The sequence below is a fragment of the Olea europaea genome, chromosome 3, assembly GCF_002742605.1.
Source record: "Olea europaea var. sylvestris chromosome 3, O_europaea_v1, whole genome shotgun sequence".
Classification (NCBI taxonomy): Eukaryota; Viridiplantae; Streptophyta; class Magnoliopsida; order Lamiales; family Oleaceae; genus Olea; species Olea europaea.
In genome coordinates, this window is record NC_036239.1 from 2,074,307 (window position 1) to 2,089,657 (window position 15,351).

At 39.8% G+C, this 15,351-nt stretch overlaps 2 protein-coding genes across 2 annotated transcripts; one reads left to right on the forward strand and one right to left on the reverse strand.

Moving 5' to 3' along the window:
- Positions 1-692: 692 nt before the first annotated feature.
- LOC111381610 (phospho-2-dehydro-3-deoxyheptonate aldolase 2, chloroplastic-like) lies at positions 693-5,704 on the forward strand. Its single transcript, XM_023005412.1, has 5 exons — positions 693-1,295; positions 3,414-3,691; positions 3,781-4,057; positions 4,216-4,461; positions 5,186-5,704. The coding sequence occupies exons 1-5, from the start codon at positions 792-794 to the stop codon at positions 5,450-5,452; spliced, it is 1,572 nt and encodes a 523-aa protein (XP_022861180.1). The 5' UTR covers positions 693-791; the 3' UTR covers positions 5,453-5,704.
- Positions 5,705-6,566: 862 nt separating this feature from the next.
- Positions 6,567-9,182, reverse strand: LOC111381620 (octanoyltransferase-like). Its single transcript, XM_023005421.1, has 2 exons — positions 8,694-9,182; positions 6,567-7,379 (listed from the first exon to the last, which is right to left on the reverse strand). The coding sequence occupies exon 2, from the start codon at positions 7,374-7,376 to the stop codon at positions 6,672-6,674; it is 705 nt and encodes a 234-aa protein (XP_022861189.1). The 5' UTR covers positions 7,377-7,379; positions 8,694-9,182; the 3' UTR covers positions 6,567-6,671.
- Between the last annotated feature and the right edge of the window lie 6,169 nt (positions 9,183-15,351).

Here is a 15,351-nt window from a genome sequence, read left to right on the forward strand (position 1 = left end):
TCTCACAGCCTCGCTGACATTCCAAAACCTATACAATCGTCGGTCGATGTTGTGACCTCCGTCGATCGAAGTTTTGACCGTAGCAATCATTTAAATAAGATAGTCTACTAGTTTATGGCATTCCAAAACCATTGAATGTATTATTAGTTGTGTTTATGTAATGTTGTTATAAATGTTAAAAAATTTAATAATAGTACGGAATGGAACCGAACCCGAACGGTCCCATAATTATATTTGGACCCAACGATTTTATTTACTAGATATCCTAAAATTTTGGTTCGATTCGATTCTCTTTAAAATCGAATCGAATCGAACCGAACCGATCCATGCCAAATGCCATTTCCATTTATTTCCTCGAATCCGTCAACTGCCGACTCTTCCATGCATATTCGTAACTATCTATGCCCCCAGGGCATATCTCCCAGTGACAAAGGGGAGGGCAGATAGGGTTCAGCGCGGTAGTGTGCAAAATTCGATTCCCCGCAAGGTGGAATTGACTTTGTTGCAAGCAGGAGTTACCATATGGGTTAACAGCCTTGGCCTATCCATGTGCTCTCCACCCTGACTCCTGGGAGGCACATCCTGCGATTTACCTCCTCCACGATGGCCCAAGGCAGGATCGGTGGAGGCCCTTAAAGTTGGGGTTCAACCATCTATCTATATCTCGTACAAATTTCCACCTCACTCCCCCGCCCCCCTCTCTCTCTCTCTCTCTCTCCAAATCTACCCTTGTCCACTTGTTCTCTTGAAATCTCGGAAGCAACAGAGAATTAACAAAAGATCCAAATAAAATGCAAGCAAACGCAATGACTCTGACAACCAGTGCCACTGCCTCCATCCAGAACCCCTTCCTCCACCCTGCCCCGACGGTCGGAGCCACAAAACCTTCAATTCCCATCAAGCGTATCTCAATTTCCCCGCTCCCGATTAAACCCAGATCAGATCCCATCTCAGCCGTCCAATCCTCCACCAACGTGTCATCACCAAAAAGATGGAATCTTGATAGCTGGAAATCCAAGAGAGCCCTCCATCTTCCACAATACCCAGATAAAGTTTCCCTTGAATCGGTCCTGAAGACTCTTGAATCGTTCCCTCCTATTGTCTTTGCAGGTGAGGCTCGCAGCCTCGAGGAGAGGCTGGCCAAGGCGGCTCTTGGCAATGCTTTCCTTTTACAGGGAGGTGATTGCGCTGAGAGTTTCAAAGAATTTAGTGCTAATAACATAAGGGACACCTTCAGAGTGCTCTTGCAGATGAGCGTTGTACTCATGTTCGGTGGCCAGATGCCTGTGATTAAGGTTTTTCAATTTCTCTAATATTTTTCTATAATTTGCTATCTCTTTGATGGAAGAGAAACTCGCTGATGGAAAAGGAAAAAAATGAAAATGAAACAAAGTAATTGAAATTTTAAATCAAAAATATTTTTAATTAAATTTGTAGTTTCTTGCAAAATTTTCCCCCTGAAAAATCGACCAAAACGGATATGGAATGATTGAAAGTTGGCAATAAAAATTTTGTAGAAGAGGTAGCTTGTGCTTTTGGTCGAGAAGAAAGGGATATGGATGAATAGTGTGGAACCTAGTTAATAGCATATAGGAAGAGATATAGGAAATTGTGGTTAATATATTCTGTTCTGTAGGCTTAATCTTCTGTTTCCATTAATGTTGGTTTAACTTCTAGTGTAAGATGTCAAGTTAATTAAATCACCAACATTTGGGTTCATTTACTACTTGCTTATCCAAAAATAAATGGTTACCGCCACTTTTGAAAAAAATTACACATCCATCACCCTTCACTTCCATCCATTCAACTAGGCAAAAATTTCCAATTCGTACGCACTAACACTGCTAATAATTGACAAGTGGCCACTAAAAATTGAATGAAATGTTACCCTTTTTCCTCCAAACAACGATTTCTTCCTTCCCAAAAAGGCTTTCTTCCCAGTAATTGGGCATTTCTCCTCAAACAACATTATCTTCAACTCTGATCTTCCCCAATCCTCTATACGAAAACCTAGTTCATTTTCCCCATCCTTTACGAGCGAAAATCAAAAAATTTTGCCTCTTCCCATACTTCCTCATGGAAGAATCTTCATCAACTTTCTTTGAGTTATTGGGCAATGCAAGAAGATGAAGAATTCTCAGTTGGGAGATAGAACATTGAGCTTTCTTTGAGTATTAGGCAAGTCCCATGCCGAAAACGCTGCGAAGAGTATGGCAGCAACCGGTTTGAACAGGTTCATGGCAAAGGGTCATGTCCCATGGGAAGGTTTTAACATAATTGAAATCAATGGGGCATGAAGAATTTGCAGAATGAAGAATAAATAGAAGAACATTAGAATAAAAGATAGAAACTAAGATTTGCTCATAATGTTTTTCTTTTTTAATTTTTCAAGAAAATTTGTGGGTTTTCATGTTTATGTAGTTTTATATAAGATTTTGGTTTGGAAAATTTACAGTTAGATTTGGAAGAAGATAGTTGTTTGGGGAGAAATGCCTAATTTCTGGGACGAAAGCGTTTTTGAGAAGGAAGAAAAGGATTACGTTTCATTCAATTTTTATTCGCCACTTATCAATTATTAACGGTGTTAGTGGCTACATAGGAATTCGGTTTGCCACGTGGAGATTTTTTCCTAGTTGGATGGATGGAAGTGAAACGGGTGATGGATGTGTAATTTTTTCTAACGGTGGGTGAGCATTTGGTAACCATTTACATTTTTCACTCACGTATGTTACCCACTTTTTGTCAAAAAAAAAAATCAATTCTCATAATCACTACCGAACAGGTATAAATTGTGATGGGGAATGGTAATTGGATTTATACACTAAACAGAAGCTATTTTTCATTCATTTTACACTTAATAAAATCAAGCTTTTAGCTTTGCACTTTGAATGTTGAGTCATTGCCTGAACTTTCTTTGCCTCTGTGCACAGAAGCTTAAACCTTTGCTTAATGGAGGTGAGTGTGTAATTACGGCTGAAACTTCTGAACTTTTGGTACTTGAATCTTGTCTCCCTTCTTCATCTTCTTCTACACTAAGCTGGTTTAGACAGAGATTGGAACTTTTGAATTTTAATTTAATTAAGTGCTCTATGTTGGTATAACTATACCATGTTCAAGAGATTAGTTTTATTCACTTATATTATTCGTCCCTTTGCTTTAACAATACAGAGGAACAGGGTATCAATGAAAAGTATGTGTATATACTATATACAGCTGCAGAAAGTGGAAAATGATCCGGAATCCAAATTGAAGCTTCTTATCGTTTGTTACTTATCATTATAGAATTAGAATCCCAAATCTTATTCCAAGTCTCACGTCTTTTTCTGCCCTATTCCTGACTGGGAATCACTAATTGTAATTGTATACATTGAAAAATTGGAATAAATCGATGATTGCTGTAAGTGGTTATTTAGGTGGGAAGAATGGCAGGCCAATTTGCTAAACCAAGATCTGATCCATTTGAAGAGAAGGATGGCCTGAAGCTGCTGAGTTATCGAGGTGACAATGTAAATGGGGATACTTTTGATGAGAAATCACGAATTCCCGACCCCCATAGGATGATTCGAGCCTATACCCAATCTGCAGCTACATTGAACTTACTTAGAGCATTTGCTACTGGAGGATATGCTGCCATGCAGAGGGTTACCCAATGGAATCTTGATTTTACCAAGCACAGTGAGCAGGGGGATAGGTGGGTATTTATTCAAACTATTGGTTTTTCGAGAGTTGTTGTTTCATCTTTTATGGATGAAATTCTTATTATTTTATAAATTCCTCAAGATACCTTGAACTGGCTAACCGAGTTGATGAGGCCCTTGGCTTTATGTCTGCTTGTGGTCTCACGGCTGACCATCCGATCATGACGACGACAGAGTTCTGGACATCACATGAGTGCTTGCTTTTGCCTTACGAGCAGGCACTGACAAGGGAGGACTCAACTTCTGGCCTTTATTATGACTGCTCTGCTCACATGCTTTGGGTCGGGGAACGCACGAGGCAATTGGATGGTGCACATGTTGAATTTCTAAGAGGTGTTGCCAACCCCCTAGGCATCAAGGTGACTGCGGATGTTTCGCATGACTCATTAAGTACCTTTTTTATCAATCAGTTTTTTATGTTGTATTAACATCACAGTCCCGTCATCTTTGTCTGGAAGATGGTTTTATGTGATATGCATTTTGGTAAAGATGGTCATTCATTTCATTTTTTATGTAGGTAAGTGATAAAATGGATCCAAACGAGCTAGTAAAGCTCATTGATATTCTGAATCCTGAAAACAAACCTGGAAGAATAACCGTGATAACCCGAATGGGAGCTGAGAACATGAGGGTGAAGCTTCCTCACCTGATAAGGGGAGTTCGCCGCGCAGGTCAAATTGTTACTTGGGTTAGTGACCCCATGCATGGGAACACAATTAAAGCTCCTTGTGGACTCAAGACCCGTTCCTTCGATGCAATAAGGGTATATTACTATTATGATTTCACTTAGTAATGGCAAAACCTTCTTTTTCCTGCATTTTGTTGCGTCTTTTAGTTGCTTTAATAACTCAAATATATGGCATTTGGCATGCTGGCTAACTGTTTGAAACGCAATATCTTATGTTCTATCCAAATAATTGCTTGAAAATAGTGCTTGTATGCACGTGTGGTCACATGCTTCTCGTGTGCCTGTGGGTATAAGATTAATACATCAGTAGTTTGAACTGTTTCGATTCTGTCCATTTGATTGTATGTGTGGAACCCTACAATGGCTTAGCCATTGAGAACCACTTATATTTTCATAGTTTGTGGCTGCATATAATTCTGTACTTTTGTGAGTTGGGCGTATAATTATAGCTCGTCAGATTTACGTTCACTTGATTAGTACATATTAAAATTTTTGGCTAACATTTGTTTATAGATTCATGTTAACCTGCTGTTCATAAGAGTCAACAGAAAACCCTATTTGTTTCGCTTAAATTATGAAACGGAATACCTATCAGGGGAAGAGAAGAAAATCAAATTATAGGTAGCTTAATATTTGCTAGTTTAATTGTTTAAAGAATGTATAAAAGTGATTGCATCCCACAAATATCAGTTCACCATAGCCTTTAATACGAGTGTTGTTTGACTGAATTTTTGGATTTCAAGATTAAATAGAAATGGTTAGTGATCTCAGTACATTAATCTAGAGCATAACCTTGCAGGCTGAGGTGAAATCATTCTTCGATGTACATGATCAAGAAGGAAGCTATCCTGGAGGCGTGCATCTGGAGATGACTGGGCAAAATGTTACAGAGTGCATTGGAGGTGCTCAAACAATTACGTACAATGATCTCAGTTCACGTTATCACACTCATTGTGACCCGAGGCTTAACGCTTCTCAATCATTAGAGCTAGCTTTCATTATTTCTGAGCGCCTCAGAAGGAGAAGGCTCGGACCACAGCATACTCTTTCATCTTTCAGGGTTTAGAAAAGCATTGGTTCTTCATCTTTTGCGTAGCTGAAAGCATCTAGTATTGCACGAGTATCTAAGCTATGACGCTTGGGAAAGCAACGTAGGCCATTGTCTGTCTAAGATTGGCGAAAGCGGAAAACTTTTAAGATATTTTGTATATAGTTCTTCATTATTTCTATCCAGTATTGTCTATAGTCTGGCATAATGAACATATCTTGAGTGGTTTAGAAGTTGTGAAATATAGAAGTGAGAATCGTTCAATTTTAATTTTATGGTAATTTCACTTTTAGTCAATAACCTTTTCCATTTTGTGGCAATTTAGTCCACATTCAATTCTTATCCCCACCTTCCATTTATTAGCAAGATTAAAATCCTTGCCAACAGTTCTCGTCAAAAAAATTTCTATTGAAGTGATGTATAAAGACAATCTTGCCTAACTACCAAAATAAAAAATAAAAAAATTACCATTCCTCTTCCAGTGACCCGCCTACAACCCCTACCAAACAAAAACCGCTATCACACCATTTGCACCACCACCGCCGATGGCCACCGACACCCAAAATCACCGTCACATGTAAATAGTGAAAAAAGTCGCCAACAACGTCAACCCCTTCTAAAAAAATTATTTCTGTAAACTCTCCTTTCTCTACCGTAAGAGCTTCACATATTTCCAAATTTATTCATCAAAATCTGCCTTCTCTCCAAACAACAACGGAAAATGACCTACTTCAAAGTTTTTACTTCAAAACCAAAAAGAAATATTGACTAGGTAGTGATGAACCAGGTTTTTACTTCAAAAACTGCTTTCTGTACAAATTACACTTCAATGAGGAAAACAGACAGCAAGTTTACCTAAAATTCAGTGAAGCAAGAAACTCGGTGTTTCGCAGTGTGTGAAAATGCATCATTAAACAAAGAAGGGAACATTCCAAACTGCAGAAAATCAAATTGAGGAAAGTTGTGACACTAAGGACACGCTGTTCTAAATAGAAACACTTTATTGAAAAACGAATTTTCGCGTCCAATTTAGTCCATTTGGTGGTTTACAAGGGGTTCCATCCACTTTTGACTCTCATCTTGTCATTTGCAGGCTTCATCGAATAAGAAAGTAGCAAAAGTTTCTTGAAAATAACAATCGAAAGTCGAAACCTCTCCACAGATCAGTAAATAAGAAATGTACAATCGATCAAAAAATTTTAGAAAAATACAGTAATTGTCAAATCATGTGCATGTCTCAGTTTTCGAGGTTATACGAGGAAATTGATGCAATTTCTTTCCAAATAACATCGGTATAGCCAAATATTCTTACAAAACATGCAATCAACTGGTCGTGAATAACTTCTTCGGGAGGAAGAACTCGTTCCACTTCTTTTTGCAAAGAGGTGACATCTTTATCTGCAATCCCACATGGCACAATGTGCTTGAAATAGTTCAAATCCGGATTGATGTTAAACGCCAAACCATGAGAAGTAATTCCCGAGGAAATTTTGACCCCAATTGCACCAATCTTTCTCTCGCCAACCCAAACTCCGGTTTCACCTTTTTGGCCTGCACAAGCTTTAACGCCATACAGAGATGCCAATTCAATCATTGTTAATTCGAGATTCTCCACGTACTTTCTAGCCCCAAGGCCTACACCCCTCAAAGAAATGATTGGATACAAGATGGACTGGTGTGGACCATGAAATGTAATGTCGCCTCCCCGTTGTGTGTAGTGAAGTTCTGCCCCCATGGCTTTAAGTTCAGACTCGGGAACCAACAAATTGTGATCAGTTCGCCTTTTCCCAAGAGTATATGTAGGTGGATGTTGCAGGGAAAGCAGAGTATCCGTAATCTTTTGTATTTTTCTATCGGACATCAGTTTCTCTTGGAGCTTAAGTGCCTCCAAGTAATTGACAACACCCATCTTCCACACCTCAAGGCTTCTAGGAACTCTCATTCCCTAAAGACAATTGATTTCATGTTCATACTCAGATCCATATCACACCCATTTCAAGAATATACTTATGATGTTAAGCAGATTCAGAATGAGGAAACTTGGAACTTTATTACTTAAAGTGTATTCACAAGTTATTTACATCCTCAAATCAATATAAAATGGAAAGATACAGAATCCTTTTGAGTAGCTGATAATATGAATAAGAGAAACTCTTTTATGGCTAAGACAAAATCAATAAAAGAAAGTTGGGGAATACCCGGACAATATAGAAGAGTTCTAGTTGGTAAAACAATACATACTCATCATGCCTAACATTCCACGATGGTGATGTAAAGGTAACAATGTTTAAACTTTAGTGGTGTAAACTAAACAAGTTTAAAGGGCGGTGAACTTTAATTTCATTTTCATAATTTCATCCTTGAACTTTATATGTGTATGTCAGACTGGCTAACAGGTGGCATAACGAAAACCATTTTTATAGTTAACAATTTAATGTTTGATAATCAAGGTAAATTTAAGTACATTGATTATTAGTAAAATCAACCTTAAAAACTAGCTTTTAAGCTACTTTTAATCAAATAGTCAATCAAAGCACAAGAGAAGAATATAGTACTACACTCTGTTGAAGAACATAATACAACATTGCATCATGAAATAGTGGCTTCTTGTAAACACAAAGAAGGGATAGTTTCAGCTCCCGATACGCAAAGAGTCTCTTAAGATTTTACATGCTTCGACATAAAGCTGCCTAGTGTTATACTGCCTCATCTAATAGCTTAATTTTTCAAATGTGGACCCTAAAAATGTACGTATGTAGACACTTCACAAGGAACTGAATTCAGTTTGAACATAAGAGGGCATGTTGAAGGTAAATGTGTCTCTCTTTAACGGTTAAGTTTTTAGACGACGTGGTTCAAACTCCATAAAATCTTTTCCAACCATTGGATTAATGTGAAGAACAAATTTTACTTATCCCACATAACAACACAACTTCGACCAACATCAGAACATTTGACACAATTTTCACCTCTCCAACCTAATCAGCCTAAAACTAGCCCACGTAGAAAACCAGATGCTCTCACTTGTTACATGTAGTTTATAACACAGAAATACAGATGAAGACAATAAAACATTAAACTTTCAACATTTTTCAGAAATAATGAAGCAGATAGAATGATTTCAAATGTTAGATCCATGGAGTAATGTTACTCCAAATAGCCATACCATTTACAAAAAGAAAAAAAAATCGTCTTTCCATTATCAGAATCAAATAACAGTAAACCCCACAAAACAACATAATTAAGAAATGGAACTCACCAAGAAACCATTAGAGAACTCGCTAGAACGAATCTGCTAAACACCGAGTGATGATGAATCGAAACTCCAAAACCACCAAGCCCAATGTGAATTTTCAATGTAAAGATTTTAAAATGAACTTGAAAAAAGCTAAAGAAATGATTTTTATAGCAAAAATTTTTATCTTGAAGGGGATTCTAAAGAGCCCAGATCGAGAAACTTGAAAACTCAATAGAGGGATTCGACAAGATTAAGGATTCGCAATCTTAAAAGTTCCCCTATATCAAAAAAGCCCGAATTAAGCAGAAGAAAATAATAGATGATATCAAACAGAGTCCGAACACTATACGTGGAGATATTTGTTGATTCGTTTCGCAAAATCTGTATATCCTAATTGGCTGACGGGTGCTTGTGAAAGAGACCAGCCAAGACCCAGAGGCCAGAGGTAATTTTGAGCACTCGCAGAAATAAGTTAAAGAACGCATTTTATTCAAAAGTTCAATTATAATTTACAATTGAAATTTTTTCCATTGTGTATGCTGTATAAGATTTCAAATTCTAAGAAAATGAGTCATTGAGTTTTTGTTCAATTTGTCTTGGCAAAAAATGACCCATAAGACTCTCACCGGAAAAATAGATACTAACAAATATTTACTATGTGTTAAATCAACTAATCAAAAAAATAGTATGGGTGAGTTCAAGTCCACTTCAATTGCTCTTCTTGTCTAGAGGATCATATATATATTTTGATGCGAACCCGATTAGCAAGGTTGCTATCGAACCCACAGAAATTGACAACGGATTCCAAGAACGTCCAAATAATGATCAAGATTTAGGAATTGACCCGCAAAAGTGAACTAAGCAACCGAACGTTTATGAAACAAACGACCTCTTAATCACACAGTCTTGAAATCTCCTCTGAATTTGTGGATTTGACCCAAAAAATTAATGAATCAAACAAACCAACGATAAAGGTGATGCGAAGGACCTTTTGATTACACAACCCAAAGAATCTCACCCGATGATTTGTTTGAACGCTACAAGATATTAAATTTTGATAAGTTCAGTATTTTGAAGCAAAACCTTCGAAAGGGAAAATCTTCATTCAATTCATGATAAAAGTCTTGTAATACAATATAGAAAAATAAACATATTTATGCTAAAACCTAGAATAAAGTTTAAATGGAATAAAATTCTAGAATACCTAGAAGTCTATTAAAACGGAAATAGAGTCCTAAAATATCTAAATTACTAAAAATAAAAAATTGGACCAAAATAAAACTTTTCCATATCACATTAGACCCTCACTCTTCAAGAGGATTCGTGCTCGAATCATGATCCAAGTTATAGCCTTTACTTTCAATCAACTCAAGCACGTGAAATGGCCCATCACCTCTCGAATGCAATTTGGACCTCTTTTAACCTCGAACTCTGCTCTTTTGAATGTAGACCCTATCACCATCACATAGATCAAAATGTGCTCGCCTCGACTGCTTAATTTTGCAAGTTGGAAATGCTCCAATGAAAACTTCACTTGATGAATAATCATGCATCTTCCTTGCTTTATTCGGCTTAGGCAACTCTAGCAATGTCAATTCAAACGAATGCATTTTTCTCGGCAAGTCAACTTTGTAGCTCAACTCCTTGCTTAAGAACTCCTTCCAATGCCTTTGAAACTCCATCACTTCTTCGGGGATTACAAATTCAATGTTCGGTATATATGATATCTCCCAAGCAGGATGCGGTTGTTGTTGAAGTTTATCCACCAATTGATGCTTGATGCTCGGATTGTAAATGATTCCAATTGGCTCGTCGTCATGGACTAAGTTTTCAAAATCCTCCAAAACAGAAATAGCAAAACGGGGGAGGGAGTTGTCACTAAAGCCCCTTCAACTTCACGCTCATTTTCATTTAAGCTCACTTCCAACCCCTCCTTTATATCCAACGACTCTTCTTCATTTTCCTCTTTTTGAATTCCACTCTCGACTTCCTTTTCACTCTTTTGTGGCTTCTCTTCTTTTTTCTCACATTTAACCACCCCACTGTTTTCACTTTTCCTCTCTTACCCCTTTGGATGATCAATTTGAAAATTAATCATTTCACGAATCTCTGGCAATTCCCGCTTATAATCTAACCCAACACGCTTCCTTGAGGTACTACCCGCACACCCTGCAAAAGATGTCTTCTTTTCCATCGGATACTCATCCCCATAATGTCTCCTGGGCTTCTTCCTAAATTCCACTTCTCGCCCATCCATCCTATAATGCCTATCGCCTCTACTCCTCAATTTATGTAATTCAACATCAACCATTGCATCTTCATCATCGCCACAACCATATCCATATGCACCATAATTTCTCATCCTAGGTTCTCGTCTCCTCACATTGAACCCTTTATCATATTGATCCCTATGAATACTTTTTGATTTCACATCCAACCTATCCAATTTATTTTCCATATTTTCAACCATCATCTCAAACCTCCATATCGTCCTTTTCGACATTTGAAATTGAATTTGAAGTGAATTTGACATTTTTTTTACTATTTTTTTTTACTCTTTTTTTTTACTCACATTTTTTTTTTGTACCGTATGGATGAACATTTTTTTTTTCAAACACAAATACAACTACATTACTAAAGATTTTGGATCTAAGACTCAACAAACTGGATTTTTTTTTTTTACATAAACTTGAAGAACATAAAAATAAGAAAACAAAGACTCGATAAAAAATTAAAAAGAATAACATCAATCTTGGTGCCTTAGCTCTAATACCAAATGATGCGAACCCAGTTAGAAAGATTGCTATCGAACCCACATGAATTGACAACGGATCCCAAAAACACCCATATAATTATCAAGGTTTAGGAATTGACTCGCAAAAGTGAACTAAGCAACCGAACGTATATGAAACGAACGATCTCTTAATCACACAGTCTTGAAATTTCCTCTGGATTTGTAGATTTGTCCCAAAGAATTAATGAATCAAACAACCCAACGATAACGACGATGCGAAGAACCTTTTAATTACACAACCCAAAGAATCTCACCCGATGATTTGTTTGAATGCTACAAGATATTAAATCTTAATAAGTTCGGTATTTTGAAACAAAAGCTTCGAGAGGAAAATCTCTATTCAATTCATGATAAAAGTCTTGTAATACAATGTAGAAAAATAAACATATTTATACTAAAATCTAGAATAAATTTAAATGGAATAAAATTCTAAAATACCTAGAAATCTATTAAAACAGAAATAGAATCCTAAAATATCCAAATTACCAAAAATAAGAAATTGGACCAAAATAAAACTTGTTCAGATCATATCATATTTGCTATCTTGTTATTAATCACTTGTTATATACGATGTTGTTATATAAAACAGAGAATGTGCTTAAACAAAATTTGCTCCCTCGACGCAAAATCTATACACAAGCACCAACTTGAAGTCTTTACTAGTGGTCGTATAGGGATGGAAATTTATTTCTGTGTCAAAAATATCATAAAAAGAAGTTTTCTCTTTATTATTTTTAACTTTATAACAATGTTAGAAACTCTTAACTATAATTTTTGGAATGTAAATTAGGATAGTAATTGTTGCATGTTGTCACACTTGTCCTATCCACCTGGGCCAGTAGGCTACTCATCCTGATCCACGCAGCATTCCTGCCGAGGTGGCCCACATTGTCGAGGTAGGTTACACCCGAACTGCTTCTAACCGAGGCCCATGTCCCGAGGCGTGGAAGGTTCTGTTGTAGCTGAGGTCCTCGAATGGACGAAGCCCCGAAGTTGATGCGCGAGCCTCAACCACAAGGAAACATCCTCCATGGTCACTTCTCCCAAGGGATCCCCTGCATAGATCTTATTCGAATGATTGATGGAATGTTTGTCATAAGCATAAAGGTCAAGTCTTGTCACTAGAACGGAGGTCCTGCACAAACAATAAATGCGCCGTAAGCTAGCAAGTCAAATCCCATACCTATGAACAGATATTTAAACTATGGAGATGAGGCCACGTGCCACTTCATCCAAGGGTCCCCATTCCATATGTATCACTATAAATACCCCCATTGTATAGTGTCAAAGGGCTAATGCGAGAATCAATACTAAAGACTACATTTACTCAACTCTCTCTCATCTTACTTGCAATACACAAATCGAGTTTATACACTTTTACTTATACATTTACGAGCACCGGTTGGTAATTATTTTACAATCGGATCACAAATAACTCGTCGGATTCCGAACGTCATCGTCCCGCGTCGTTGGGCTACTCCCACGCCCATTTGAACCGCTTATTGTAGACCGTCCACGTGTATTAGCGTGTTGGACATTCGCCCACGCAAGCGCGGGTGGGACCGACATCTGTTGGCGCACTTTTTGGGGTCAACAGATTGGCGCCGTCTGTGGGAAACCATACCATAACCACGAGCAACCTTGTGGTAAAAGCTTGCTGAAAAAACATTTGGGCAACCCCCCTTGAAAAAGGATTTGTTCTTGAAAGAGAACAGGAGGAACCCCTACCACTTGGAGGAATCTAAGATTGGCATAAAGGAATAATGAGCTCTAACGAAGATACTCCCCCAAGGAGGGTAAGAGAAAATACGAATGTGCCTCCCCAGCCTGCTGCCCCAGCAGCTCGGCAGAGGCTCCACCACCACCAAATGAGAGGTGGAATGCGTGCGACGGCACGACTATCAAGAGAAATGGCTACTATGGCAGCCAACATGAGGGACATGGCTAACCAAAACTTGGCCATGAGGGAGCTCATGGCCCAGATGCAAGGCCAAGGAGGTTTCCCCATTCCTCCATATGCCCCCCATGGGCACTATCAGCAAGAGGACGAGGTCCAAAGTCATAGGGCTGCCTCGTCAGACTATGGCCGAGGTGAAAGTCCATTCGAAAGGGAAGTGGGAGTTGACATTTCCTCCAATTATGCATCTGGCCGACCCTCCGAGGTCCAAATGAGCCATGATAACTTTCCACTTCCGTATGAGCAAGACCCAAGACAGAGGAGAGCATGAAGTGTTTTTGACAGAATCAGCCCTTCCGAACCAAGGCCCAGTCAACAGCAGGCTCAACAGCCTCGGACGAGGCCACAGCCTCCTCCTCCGATGCCCCAACAGCCGGAGAGAAGGCATGAAAATGCCCCCCGCGCTGTCCCGCCTAGAAGTAGGCCGCAAAGGAGGGAGGAAGAGGCTAGGAACCGGCCAGGACCCTCTCACCAACAACCTAGGTACGAGGCCGAAGATTATGATTCTGATGAGCAACAGAGGTCCTGTGACTTGGACGATGATGATGAGAACCTGCCATTCTCGAGGGAACTAAGAGATGCCCAGGTCCCGAGCCACTATGTCATGCCAAAAATACCAAAGTATGACGGGAGAGGTGACCCAGAGAAGCACCTCAACGCTTACAAAACTCACATGAGCCTGAGGGACGCCACTCCAGCTGTGAAGTGCAGAGCATTCCATTTAACCCTCAGCGGAGCGGCTGAGATCTGGTATAGTAGGCTACCATCTTGAAGAGGTTTGCAGTGAGCAAGGAAGGAGAGGCCCCCATTCAGCGTCTTCAAGACATGAGACAGGCGCATGGCGAGTCCTTGAAAAGCTTCCTATCCCGCTTCACCGACGAGATGACCTACTGTGTACAAGTCACCGACAGGGAAGCCCTATCTGCATTAAGAGGAGGATTGAACATGAACACCCTATTCTGGAGGGATGTGCAGAATCAAGACCCAACCACCTATGACGCCCTACTAGAAATGATGAGAAGAGAGATAATCAATGAAGAATTGATTGAGCATAGAAATAGGGCAAGCAGGGGCCTCCCACCTCCACAGAGACAGCGAGGTAGGGGACCAACCTCCCACCTCATGGACTACCAGATGAACCGATCTGGAAATGAGAACTCCGGCCAAGCCCTGGCTACCACAACTCTGAACGCGGTACCAACCTTGGCGTATGAGGATGTCAACCCAACCGCTGACCCACATCAGCTACAGGCGCATCAGGGACCCCGTAGAGGGAGAGGCCAAGGTCGAGGTCGAGGTTTTGCACCTAGAAATAGGTCCAATCCGAACCTCCCTGGATACTGTTTACACCATAGGTCCTACGGGCACGACACCGCGGATTGCAGATACTATGCACACCGCTCGCGACAAGAACCCGCCAGGGAAAGACATAACTCGCCCCGAGCCAACAGGCCCCCGCCCAGGCAAGATAACCGACATGGGCGTGAGGCGGCCGCTCCTCGCCAAAGGGATGTCTCCCCAAGGCGAAGAGAGCAAGACACGGAGAGGCCCAGGGAAGGGCGTAGACACCAAAGGAACAGGCAAGCTCAAGATGATGCCCCTATCCACGAGATAGATACCATATTTGGGATGAGGCCCCTATCCACGAGATAGATACCATATTTGGAGGCCCTTATGTTGGCGGTGAAACACGGAACGCCAAAAGAAATTATGCTAGGGAGGCTAAGCACCCCCCTCTGACAAGCTACATTGTGGATAGTAGCTCTCGAAGAAACCAAGTACCACCCATTGTCTTCACCTAGGAAGACACCGAAGGAGTTCATTACCCCCACTGTGATGCGCTGGTGGTGAGAGCTGTCATAGCCCGAAATGGGCTCAAACGAATGCTAGTCGACAACGGCAGCTCCGTCAACATCTTATTCGGGTCC